The sequence below is a fragment of the Lipophrys pholis genome (assembly GCF_963383615.2).
Source record: "Lipophrys pholis genome assembly, chromosome: 17".
Classification (NCBI taxonomy): domain Eukaryota; kingdom Metazoa; phylum Chordata; class Actinopteri; order Blenniiformes; family Blenniidae; genus Lipophrys; species Lipophrys pholis.
In genome coordinates, this window is record NC_137643.1 from 11,741,385 (window position 1) to 11,753,252 (window position 11,868).

An 11,868-nucleotide genomic window follows, 5' to 3' on the forward strand; every position below is an offset into this window, starting at 1 on the left:
AAAACAAAAAGAAAACCACAGCGACCACATATAGAAATGCTTCTCCACCGCGAGACTGTAACTGTTGTCACACCAGACCTCACAAACAAATGTCTGAGTGGGATTATTCTGCAAGCTGCAGTTTTTTTGGGCTCAGAGTCCCGCGCGCGCTCTCACGCCGAGTGTTCCAGTTGTTGAGGTGAAGGAGCGTCAAAGTGTTGAGGAATGTTATTCCTTCAGAGACGAACGGCGCTGATTGTTGCTTACTGCGTCTCCTCCAGACAAATCACGTTAAGACGATAATTGCGCGCAGTTATTTGCCTTCTTGCCAGGATTTAGAGGAGCAGATTGTAAAGTCTGTGCAGTAAATGTGAAGCTGCAGCCAGATGATGCTTTGTTTACTTTTTGCAACGATCGGCGAGAAGAAAAGAAAAAAGGCAGAGCAGCTGATCTGGTTCTGTTCAGAGGTAAAAAAAAAAAGAAAGAAGACCCAGCCACTATCCTGCCCCTGTAGTGGTTCAACCTTGACAAAAAAACTGAATTGAGGGTTATGTTGTGGACCGAGTTTCATGATAGTGTTGAGTCGTGTCCAAATTCATGGCTGCGTCCTCTGAGGATGCACTTTATAAAGATGTGGCCTTCGGGGGAAAAAAACCCCCCACAGGATCTATTTTAAAATTGCCGGCTATAAAAAGCCAGCTATTTGGCAAGATGCACACTACAATAATCTGTAGTACTATATATAGAGTAACATTCACTTTGAGCCAATATCTTACTATTTTCTCAGAAAGTTGCTGATTTTAGTAAACAGTTATAGCTGATAAACTACTGATTTTCTATATAAGACGCAGGAAGAAAAGAGACAACTGGTTCATCTTAATGCAGCTGTTGTTTCTCAGATGTTTAAAAAAAAAAAAAATATATATATATATATATATCGTTTTGGAGCTCTGCAATACATGCAATATTTTTGACCAAATGTGTATGCACAGCAAGTATCATGAATATATCCATTGTTTGTAGGATTTGCGTCTTAAAAAACTGCTTGTGTTGCTTAGCAACCGTGAAAGCAGCCACACATGACACAGGAGAAATCCGACAAATAAAATATTGGATTCCTGCTCCAGTTTCCTTTTCTGGACATTTATATTTTTTACAGTGGAGGGAACAGACACACTGTGTGTGCGTGTTGGGATAAGTTTGGCTGCAAATCAACAGAAATGCAAAGGTGGAAATCACGGTGCATTCAATCAGGTGGAAACTCCCAGTTTTGAGTTCAGGGTTAAAAGAGGTTAGAAAGAGGTCAATTGATCCATCAATGATGATCTGTGAAAAATTCCTGTTAGACAGAAACTCAGATTTAGATTTTCCGGCTCAAAAGTTGGAAATTTCCTCCTTCCTCATGAATGCGAATGCCGCCCTGGAAAAGTGGCTGCCCAGCTTCACACTTGCGACACAGACCCGAAAGTGGCGACTTGATTTCTTAAAAGGAGAAACGAAGTAATTTCAGCTATTTTGTCTCCCTGTAGTCGATCAGCCAGGGCTACGGAGGCCACCCAGGATCCTGACTGAGGTTTCCCAAGTGACCAGAACTCATGACGGTCACTCGGGTGTGAGGAGACTCATTCAGATCTTTCTACAACAACAAAAAAACTAACTAAACCTCCATCAAGACAAATCTGCAGTGGATCCAGCCGGACTACTGGAGGTGTCATCTCACAACCTACCGCCCCCCCGCCCCCCAACCCCCCAAAAAAACTTTGCACATCTTCAAACTTAGCCTGTACCAGAACTTGACAATCAGCTTAGCGCGAGGACCAACGTGTGACGTGAATCTCCTGCACATGTCGACTGAAATAGAAGCCAGCGCCACAGGAATGGCAATACTGAACCTACCATGAGTTTTAGGTCATTAATTGGAAATGAGGTGCCGTCATGACTTTCCCCTGCTGCGGGCGGCGTGGTTGCTCCTCGCCTAAATGGCTGCAAACAAAAAACAAAACAACGAACTAAACAAAACAAAACGCTTTATAAAAGCACAAACTCCCTTCGTGGTGGCGCCTGACGACCAACTGCCACCTACGTTTGTCACACGCAGGGTCGAAGCGACGCTTCACCACTCGGCTCTGATGAAATCACCCAGTCACGTGTTCACATTGTAAAGATGTAGGATTTTCGCATCTTTTTCTACTTCAGCCATCTCATCTGAGACGACGCCAAACGAGTTTTTACAATCAACCTCTGAGTACAATCTGAATCCTGCGGTTGGTGTTCCCTCTTCCTTCGGCACACAGTGTAGAGGTTTGACTCCGAGTGTATACAAGTGTTTCCTACATCTACCGAACCTTTTTTTTTTTTTTTTCTAATAACGGAAACTCTTCGCAAAAATGATCTGACGTTTAAAATCTGCTTTGTTGACTTTGTAATGATATTAATCATGGGAATATTTATGATCGTGAGTTATTTGAATCACATTTCAAAACAGTGACGCAAAGTGCTTCTTCAGCAACGTTAAAACGACATAAGAGAGGAAACTAATCAGGGAAACAAACGTCAACAGAGATCGGAAGGCCGCTCCATCCATTCCTGTTTATGAGAATTTGATACGGAGACCTGACAATTTTTATTTTTTGTTTGTTTTTTTTAAAGTGAAATTTCATGGTGCATCCAAATCAGAAGGATACTCTCAGGGTTTTTAATCTCTTTGCTACATTACAGACAAAAGTTAGCAGAGAGTCTGCAAAGAGGCGTTTGAGTAGAGCGGTTACCGTGAGTGAGTGTCATTGCATCAAAACAGACTCGGTGCTCTCAGCAATCTGGGCGCGTTTTAACAGTTTAGAATGCACGTGATCCAAAAAAAAAGGAAATACTATGATCACGACAGTCCTTCCATATATAGAAAAATGGAGGCCAGTGGGACTCGATAGGTCAAAGGGTGTTACAGCTGAATTATTTTTTTTTTATTCCGCCATTCAGAAGCTTTCTTGTACATATTTGCTTCGTCTTGCACTTTTCAGCAGATCTGATTGTATCGAAATATCATACATCTTTTGTTTATGTCCCCTAAAAGCTGCACAGCTGCTCCTTTTGGTCACAGTATCTATTTTTGCAGATTCTTCAGCGAGAGCCCGATAAAGAGTTAAAGGCCTTTACCTGCTACATACAGGGAGGATGGGAGCAGACTAAACGCATACAAAACACCGGTCCGCAATTATTTCACATCAAAACTATGAATTTGAGCCAAAAAAATAAAGAAAATAGGGATCTGTCGTTTATTGTTGTGTTTAGTGAATGGCTTTTTTTTTTCTATACACAGTAAAGCATAAGAAAATAATCACATAAATAAATAAATAAATAAAATGACATGTATTTTTTTTTAATATATGTAATTTTTCCATAAAAATACCGTCAGTGTGTCACAGCCCCGAATCGTAAAAAATAAAAAACTCAATAAGCAATTAAAATTGACATTAAAGTTGGGCAACATCTGCACAATGACTGTAAAAATAATGAGTTTTTCATTGATTTGTCACAGATGTTTAGTAAACATTTAAGATTTTCTCACTACAAATCAACATTAAACTTGATTCTATCACACTGATCTCTGAACATCCAGTACATTTACTGAGCGAACCTGCTGGAGCGTCGCCCTTTTTTGAAAGCTCTTCTCTCACTCAGCTCTCCACAGACTTGTGAAGCAATGTCCAAAATATCTTAAAACATAAAGCAGAGGTCTGCAATGTCAGTCTGGTTTTCTTCCAGGTTGGAGTCTTAATCCAGTCTGTGTTTTCTTTTGAGCAAATGTCCTGCAAACATGTGATTCCAGGTTAAATTGGCGACAAATCTTCTGAATTTTGTCACATTTTTGCCATCACTAATACAGAGTTGTTGCAGCCCCATGAAATGGAGACTTATTGGAAGACATGAAATTAAATTTGATCGTTACATTTCATTAATCAAATTTAAAATAAAAAAAATCGAAAAAAATGTGTGGTTCTGACACCTGAGTTAATGCTACAACAAGTTAGAAGTATTGAGATGTACGTTTTTAATAATTAAACATGAAAAATGCCAAATAGATTGTTGAGTGGAATATAAAAACCAATAAGTTAATCATTTTGGCCATTTTGAATGTATTAAAGCCCATAACATAATAACTTGCCAATGTTGAAATTAAAAAGTAAAAGACGTTTTACAGCAGTGTTTGAGTGTCTATAATATACCTATTTTTCATGAGCAAACTGCACAAAACCTGCAAAAAAAAAAGGCTATTATTTACAAGAAATTCATCATATTTGTTTATTAGCCAGTTATTACACATTAATCACGTAATAACTTATTACGTGATTGAAGTAGCCGTACACCACTACATTGAAAAGGGCCTAAATGACATTGTATTGACAGATATAAGATTATTAGTTGTTACAATTAGTTGTTTGCATCATTAACATCAAACCTGATATTTGAAAAAAAGAAATTCTTTTTCTTTTTTTTTTTTTTTAAAGAGTTTCGACAGTGTTGGTCTAAATGAAGTTTAACAACTGAACTCAACAATAAACGTCAGATAAATAATAAAAAGGATTATTTTCCTGTTGAGAATAAAGAATAAATGTTAAAAGGTGTAAAAGTAATGAATTGAACCCCAAATCTTAAAAAAAAAAAAAAAAGCCTTTTTCTTCACAAGCGTTCCTATGTTCCCAGCATTTCTACTTTCCATCACTTTATGTTTGAGTTGCTGTGCAGCACTTTGTACCACTGCTTTGAAAAAAAGTGTTCTATAAATACATTTCGATAACTATGATTCAAAAACAAATCCTATTATCGCAAGTCGTGAATTACTCACCTGTTGTGTTTAATGTTTCTGAAGCGTAGATGTGCATCGGTTCTGCATGAGCTTTTTAACTGCGAGGACGAGTAACACAGTTTGCTGGTATTATAGAAATGTACAAAACAACAACACAAACTCAACTTTCTCGCTGGAAGCCGTATTTTTCTAAACAACTTGTTGGCTCTTCATTTTTTGGGGTTATTTAGTTTTTTTTTTTCTTAACAGAAGAGTGTGGCATTCAGCCTTTTGCATTATACCACAAGAGCGTGAGGCGATAAACGGACCAACGTGGAAGTAAAAGGGGAGCGACAGTGAAAACAGCAGAACAATAAGGAGTTTACAAACAGGGATATGTAGTATATGTGCATAGGACTTGACTGCCTTACAGTCTGTGCCACAGGGCCCTAAAACAACAATGCCAATATTAAAAAAAGAAAAAAAAAAAAATGTAAAAATTTGTATGATAAATGTCTTTTTTTTGTAGTCAGGTGATGAATTAATAAGCAGTGTGTTGGTTAACTTTGTACGTTGGTCAGAATCATTTACATAACCAATTTCATGGTTGATATAATTTATCTTAACCTCTTGCCTTTAAAAAGACATTTTCTTTTTAAGATGACTATAGATGATACAAATTTAAATGTTTATGTTACCAGAAATGTATAAAATAGCTTAATGTATATCTATTCTTATATGTAAAATGTATTCAAATCAAGGGTAGGCCTTCAGGCATGTTGAAGTTGCGGTTCAAAACTGATTCTTATATTATCACAACTCTTAATGCTGCAATCCAGAGGCGACTCTGGCAAATCTGTGACTTCAGTTCGACACGACAAACCCTCCGAAAAGCCCGGCTACGTCGTGTTGCGCCGGTTCCAGCTCCACTGGGTTGCAGTTTTTAAGGAGTCTTCTTTTGAAATATGCGTTTATTTATTTGGCCTTGCATTGCAATACAGTATTTTGAGATGTTATATCGCACTTCTGTTTTCATTTAACAAGAAGCTGCACTCCGTAATCTATAAAAAGATGTTTTTAAAGACATAAAGATGTATAATCTACCCATGTATTATTGAAACTCTTCTCTGTATTAGCTGCAAGTGGTACAGTGTGCTACCTCGGAAATCAGTCTGCTTTATACCACGACCCGAGAGGACGCTTTATCCCACTAGGCAAGAAAATCCTCCATTTGTTTGAGTGACAGTGCTAACGGACACGTTACCTTTTTTTTTTTTTTTTTTTTTTTCGTTGCTTTCAAACCACATGAAGAAACCAGGTTGAGATTTAGTTTTGCTTGTTTATTGCTATCTTTTGGGGATTTCTCATGTACACCGCAGGGCCATCCGCACCGGTCTGTCCTGCTCAGTAGTGTATTTAAGTGCCGTTACCATCACACTCCTATGAAATCTCCTTTTACCGACGGGATGAGATCGACTGTGTTCCAGCTGTTCGTCAGACTCTCAGGTGTTACAAGGAACACGCAGATCACTTTGGACCATCTCTGAAGCCAAATGCACAAAATATGGAAACACTAGTTTGTTTGTTTTTTGGCTTTGCAGCTAAACGCAGTTCAAAGAGCACATGAAACCACGGGTCTGTGGGCCGAGACACCTGCTCTGCTTTCATTTGGGTCGCCTCTCATCCAACAGACACTTTGAGTTACTCTTTCATTATATTTAATAGGAACAAGAGTATTTTTTTTTTTTTTCCTTGATCCAAATGACAAATGTGACGGATGCCCTACTGTATGATAAATATTATAGTAGATATTATTGAAGAAGTGCTTTATGTTTACAGAATAATGACATTATAGATGATATATTAACCTTTGTTGAATCAAGGGGGGGAAAGAACTGCCGCTTTGCTGCAGCTAAAGCAGGACCTGATATATGAAATCATATATATCTTGTATATTCAATCCACATATTTATGTTTCTAAAAATGGATGTATTGCATTTTGGAAGGAAACTGAATATTTTGTTCTTGGCAGCTATTATTCTGCACAATTGACCTGCTGTGTCACAAATATATAGTTGATGGGATTTCTGACTTGAATTAGGCCTACTGGATGTAATACCTTAATTTACTTGAGATTTCTTTTGAAATAAGCCATGCCCCATTGATAAGCCATACCCTCCAGTCCCCCGATGTTGTATGGTGAATGTTTATTGTTGGTAGTTTTATTTATATTGGTATTTATTGTAGGTATGATTGCGCTTGTAATTATTATTATTATTATTATTAGTGTAAGTATACTTGATTGATATGATTTGTTTTGTTTGAACAAAGGGAATGTATTCATTTTTCAGGTGATTTTTTTTTCTTTCTGAGTGATTTAAATAAATTAATAAATCCCTAATCTACATTTTTTTTCTTTAACTATTCAAGCGAGTCATTATGCGAGGTTTTTTTTTAATCTCGATCAGAGGAATAAAAAAATATATCGTCACTGGGAATTGATGTGTCGAAGGCCAAGACAAGTAGAGTTTCAATTTGACAAAAGAAGTTGAACGGTTGTGTGTGAATTGTTGTGAACGAAGTTTCAAAAATGTTACAAAAAATATGAGAAGTTGCATAAAGATGAAAAGCTGTGAATAAAGTTCAAATGTTGCACAAAAATAAAGTTGAAAGGCTGTGAATAGAGTCGACTTGTTGTAAAACTAGTGAACATTATGCATCTAAACAAAGATAGAAAAATGTTTTTAAAGTTGAACGATTGTGGAAAAAGAGCAATCAGAGATTTCTGACGTCCGCCAAAGGGTTACATCGATCAGTGGGGAAAATTTGGTGAAAATCTTTAAGGTGGTTTTGACGTATAAAAGCCTATAAAATGAAATCCTGATCCAGAATCCAGATCGCCTCCAAAATTGAATGGAATGTTCCCTGGCCTGATTTCTATGAGGTGAAAATGTTGACAAAATCTGTTCAATAGTTTAGATAAACAAATATACGCCAATGTTTTTTTTTTTACATCCTTGGCGGACGTAATAAGGTCAAAATGTTCCAGAAACACGAGTTAAGTGGTCATATATGAGGGTGAAGGAGTGGAAAGAAAAGCCTTCTACAGAGGCAAAATGTTTCATATAGAGAGAGAGCTGCAAATAGTTCAAAATGAAGTTGAAAGATTGTGAATGAAGTTTAAACACTGCAATAAACAAGCAAAATTAAAGCGTTATTTAAATTAAGAAAGAGTAGGAAATGTAAAAAAAAAAAAAAGAAGAAATAAAGACTGGGTATAAAGTTGAAAGATTGTGTATAAAGTCCTTTTCAAATCAGGGTAAAAGACGGGCAGAAAAAACAACAACATATGTTACAAAAGAGGTTGCATATGATGTTTTAAAGGGGACATATCATGCTAAATCCACTTTTTTAGCCCTTAAATGCATTTTGTTGTATATTTAGAGTGTTTAGAAGTACAGAAAAGTTCAAAGTAGTCTCTTCAGGTGCTCCGTTGATATCTTTATATTCTGTTTTGGTCATATTTTGCGATCGGTTTCGATTTTTCTATTCTCTATTACGTTTTTTGAACAATGACGTCACAGTATTCTCAGCGGAACTGCCAAATTAGGACATCGACATTTCGAGCAATCCGCCATTTTTGTTTCTCGCTGCGATTTTGTAGTCCAACCGAAGTTACGAGAGGATAAGTCGAAATGTTCGGTTGTTGGATGTAGTAACCCACAAGCTTCGTTACACCGTCTCCCAGCATCAGAACCTTTTCGAAGTGCCTGGTTGAGTTTTATTTTTCACAGAAATGTACCCACATCTGTGGGCAAGGTCATTTTTGTGTGCGCGAATCACTTTAAGGACGACTGCTTCAGCAACCTCCGCCAGTATAAAGAAGGATTTGCCGAAAGACTTGGTCTGATTGAGCGGTCAGTTCCTTCTATCTATGGAGACGACGAACAGAGCACTTCGGTAAGCTGTATATAACGCTAAAAAGTGTGATGATAAGACGTCCCTGTCATTGTTTTGTTAGCATTAGCAGTTGCACCGTCTTCATATGTTAGCGCTGTGTGCTCGTTTTAGATTATAATGTAACTTCTGTGTTAAATAGTCGTTGTAATACAGGCAGTATTGTAGTAGTGGGCATGGATGGAGAAGTTAGTGTAAATATAGTAACACACCATTGCGTTACATCCATATGAAGACGTTGTTCTTCAGGTGCATCATCGTCATTTTCATCTCGCTCCGCCGGGTCCGACTCTGGCTCCAACATGTATGGCTGGATGGACAAATCTTCCGTTGTTGACATTTTGTAAATAATGTGTGAATATAAAGTTTCTGCGCCGCTAGATAATTGTATCTGTTCTATCAAACTACAAAGATGGCCGAACAGGGTGACGTTGAACCGAGTGTCACCTCTGCAACCTGGAGAGGAGGCGGGGTATGAAGTGTCTCATTTGCATTTGAAGAGACCGCCCCAAAACGAGTTGCTCTCAGAAGCACATCAGAAAAGGGGTTGAAAAGGGGCCTGTGGAGCTATAATAATGAGGAATTCAGACCCAAGCATTGCAGTTTCGCGTTGTATAGACCACAACTGTATGATTTATATGTAAAAAGGAAGGATTTAAAAGCATGATATGTCTCCTTTAAGATTAAAGTCCAAAGTTTTCAGGAAAACTGGAAGTTTTTTTCTAAAACTGAAAAACTGTCTTTCTAATGTTAATATGTTCAAAATGTTGCAAAAAAACAAAAAAGGGTTTATAGGTTGTATATGTATTTTAAAACAACTGAATAAAGTCAAAATGTTGCAAGAAAAAAAAAAGTGAAACGCTAAATAAAGTGGAAAAATTGTGTATGGAGTTACGGAATTCAAACGTTCACTTTAAAGTTGAGAGGTTGCCTGGAAGACTGAAAATAAAAAAGCCCCCAAGAAGTTGAAAGGTGATCGGATTTCAAAATGTATGAAAGCAAAATGTTGATTTAAAAGCTAAACGATTTTTTTTTTTAATTAAACCATAAAACATGGGAATTGTTACCTAAGAAGTTTAAAGACTGAAGTAAAAACAAAAAGAACAAAACAGTTGGTGAAGGTGAAAAACATGATTGTGAATGAAATTGGAACAACAAAAAAGTCAAAAATACATAAAAGTTAAAAGTTTTTTGAAAAAGGTCCAAAATCATTGATTTTAAAAGTTGTAAATATGTGCAGAAAAAAAGAAGCAGATTGTAAAAAATCAAGGTTGAAAATAGCGTTCAAAACAAAACACAGTTCAAATGTTCCGTATAAAGTGAAAAATGTCTGAATAAAGTAGAAAAAATGCTTCAAAAAACAAAACAAAACATAAAAAACAGTGAAGGATTGAAAGGTTGCATTGAGAAATGGTGACTAAAGGTCAAATCCAGCAAACAATAAGAAGTTTCTTATGAATTAAGTGGCTGTGAAAAAGTCTAAATGTTACCAAAGGAAGAATAAAAGATCAAAAGTTACAGGAATAATAAATAAATTCCAAATGTTGCTTCAAGGTTTTCAAAATTAAAAGGGAGCCGATAAAGTGAAAGAGTGTGAATCAGGTCAGAATCCTTTAAACTGATGCAACAATAAATAGTACAGAAGCTACACACTGAAACTCATTTCTGTAAAAATACGGCATATTTCGTACAGTAAAATACCTTTTTACATAAACACAGTTTAATAGTGTACTGTAAATTTGTATGGTTTTCAAGAAAAGAATATTTCCAGCAAGCAAGTCCACACAAAGCAACGAAGAAATTGGTGTAAAATATTATGCATCAGCGATTTCATTCATCATTGATGGAAGATGAGGATTTTCTGCCGAGCAATGAAGAGAACCACAGTGACTAAACTCACCGCTCACCATCATCCATCCTGCTCCGCTGGTTCACCTAACAAGGTAATCGTGATCTCATTCATGTCTTAATAACATTTTTAAAGTAAAGTAACCTTGTGTTGGCCGTGAGACTGAATGGGGAAGTTTCCCGTCGCCGTTAAACTCAGAATAAACACAACTTTGGTTCTTTGTTCTTCCCACCGAGTCGCTTTCTTTAATTCTCCTAGCCAGGGAAATACAGTTCGCTCTCTTTATCGATGGAATCAAACACTTGGCTTCATTTGACTTTTGTATTGGGGATGTTTGAAGTTTACGAAAAGGTCTGAGGGGGTCATGTTGCAGTTTATGCAAGTTGATTTAAATGTGCAATGAAGTAGGTCCTTCTATGTTAAGCATTTGCCTTTATTTGGCTGAAGAATTTGACTATCCTCAGAGAGCATTGTTAAACGAGTGACTTGTTTTTTCATAAAGGCAGGTGAATCATAGAACAGAAATGTTAATTTGCAACATTCAGTTTGTGCAAAAACCTGGAATATTAAAAAGCGCATTCAAACTACAGTTGTTTGCCTGATGCATCGTGCAAGTGTTGTTTTCCTGCACTCACTTTAGCTAATTCGAAGTTTTCAGCATTAACGCTTCACATCGCTATGAACGTGAAAAGAATTGGACTAAACGATCGTGTGCAGGGACTTCATGTCATGTGGACTCATGTAGCACGAGGTGATGGGGACGTCCGGGGTTTTCTACTGCATCTGATGGTCACCTTGTTCATATGTTGTAGAAAATGTTTTACTGTTAAGTCCACATTCACATCACGTGTGTCAAGACACATTAAAGATTGTTCTGAAGAAGGCTTTGCCTGTTGTCCACCAGGGCGGCGATGTGGAGTTACTGTTCACCTCGTCCACCTGCTGATGGTCGACGGTGAAGAGCGACCAGATGGACTGATACTTCTTGCCAATGCAAGTTTTTTAACATTATTTTTTCACAACTGTACTCTACATACGATGTCATTACTAATTTGGATAACGTTGGTGTACAGATGTCTGAAACTGGCAAGTGTCGCCTCAGTGAGGCATGGAGTTCAGAACGTAAGTTTTTTTTTTTAATATATCTGTCTTTCTAATTTCTGTGTTTTCATATCTTCCCCATAAACGTTTTATTGATGAGCACATTGTTTTTTGCTCACTCATGGATATAGTTCTCTCACCTATCTTACTTTTGCCCGGTCATGGAAAGTCATTTAAAGCATTGTAGCTTATGATACTT

At 37.1% G+C, this 11,868-nt stretch overlaps 1 protein-coding gene across 1 annotated transcript in view; it reads left to right on the forward strand.

Moving 5' to 3' along the window:
* The window catches only part of LOC308123160 (ras/Rap GTPase-activating protein SynGAP-like), a gene marked incomplete at both ends in the record, with an annotated part of 41,945 nt that extends 40,398 nt beyond the window's left edge, over window positions 1–1,547 (forward strand). Inside the window, one exon of the mRNA XM_080485492.1 lies at window positions 1,509–1,547. Coding sequence (XP_080341618.1) covers window positions 1,509–1,547 — 39 coding nt within the window. The remainder of the gene's footprint in view (window positions 1–1,508) is intronic.
* Window positions 1,548–11,868: the final 10,321 nt, after the last annotated feature.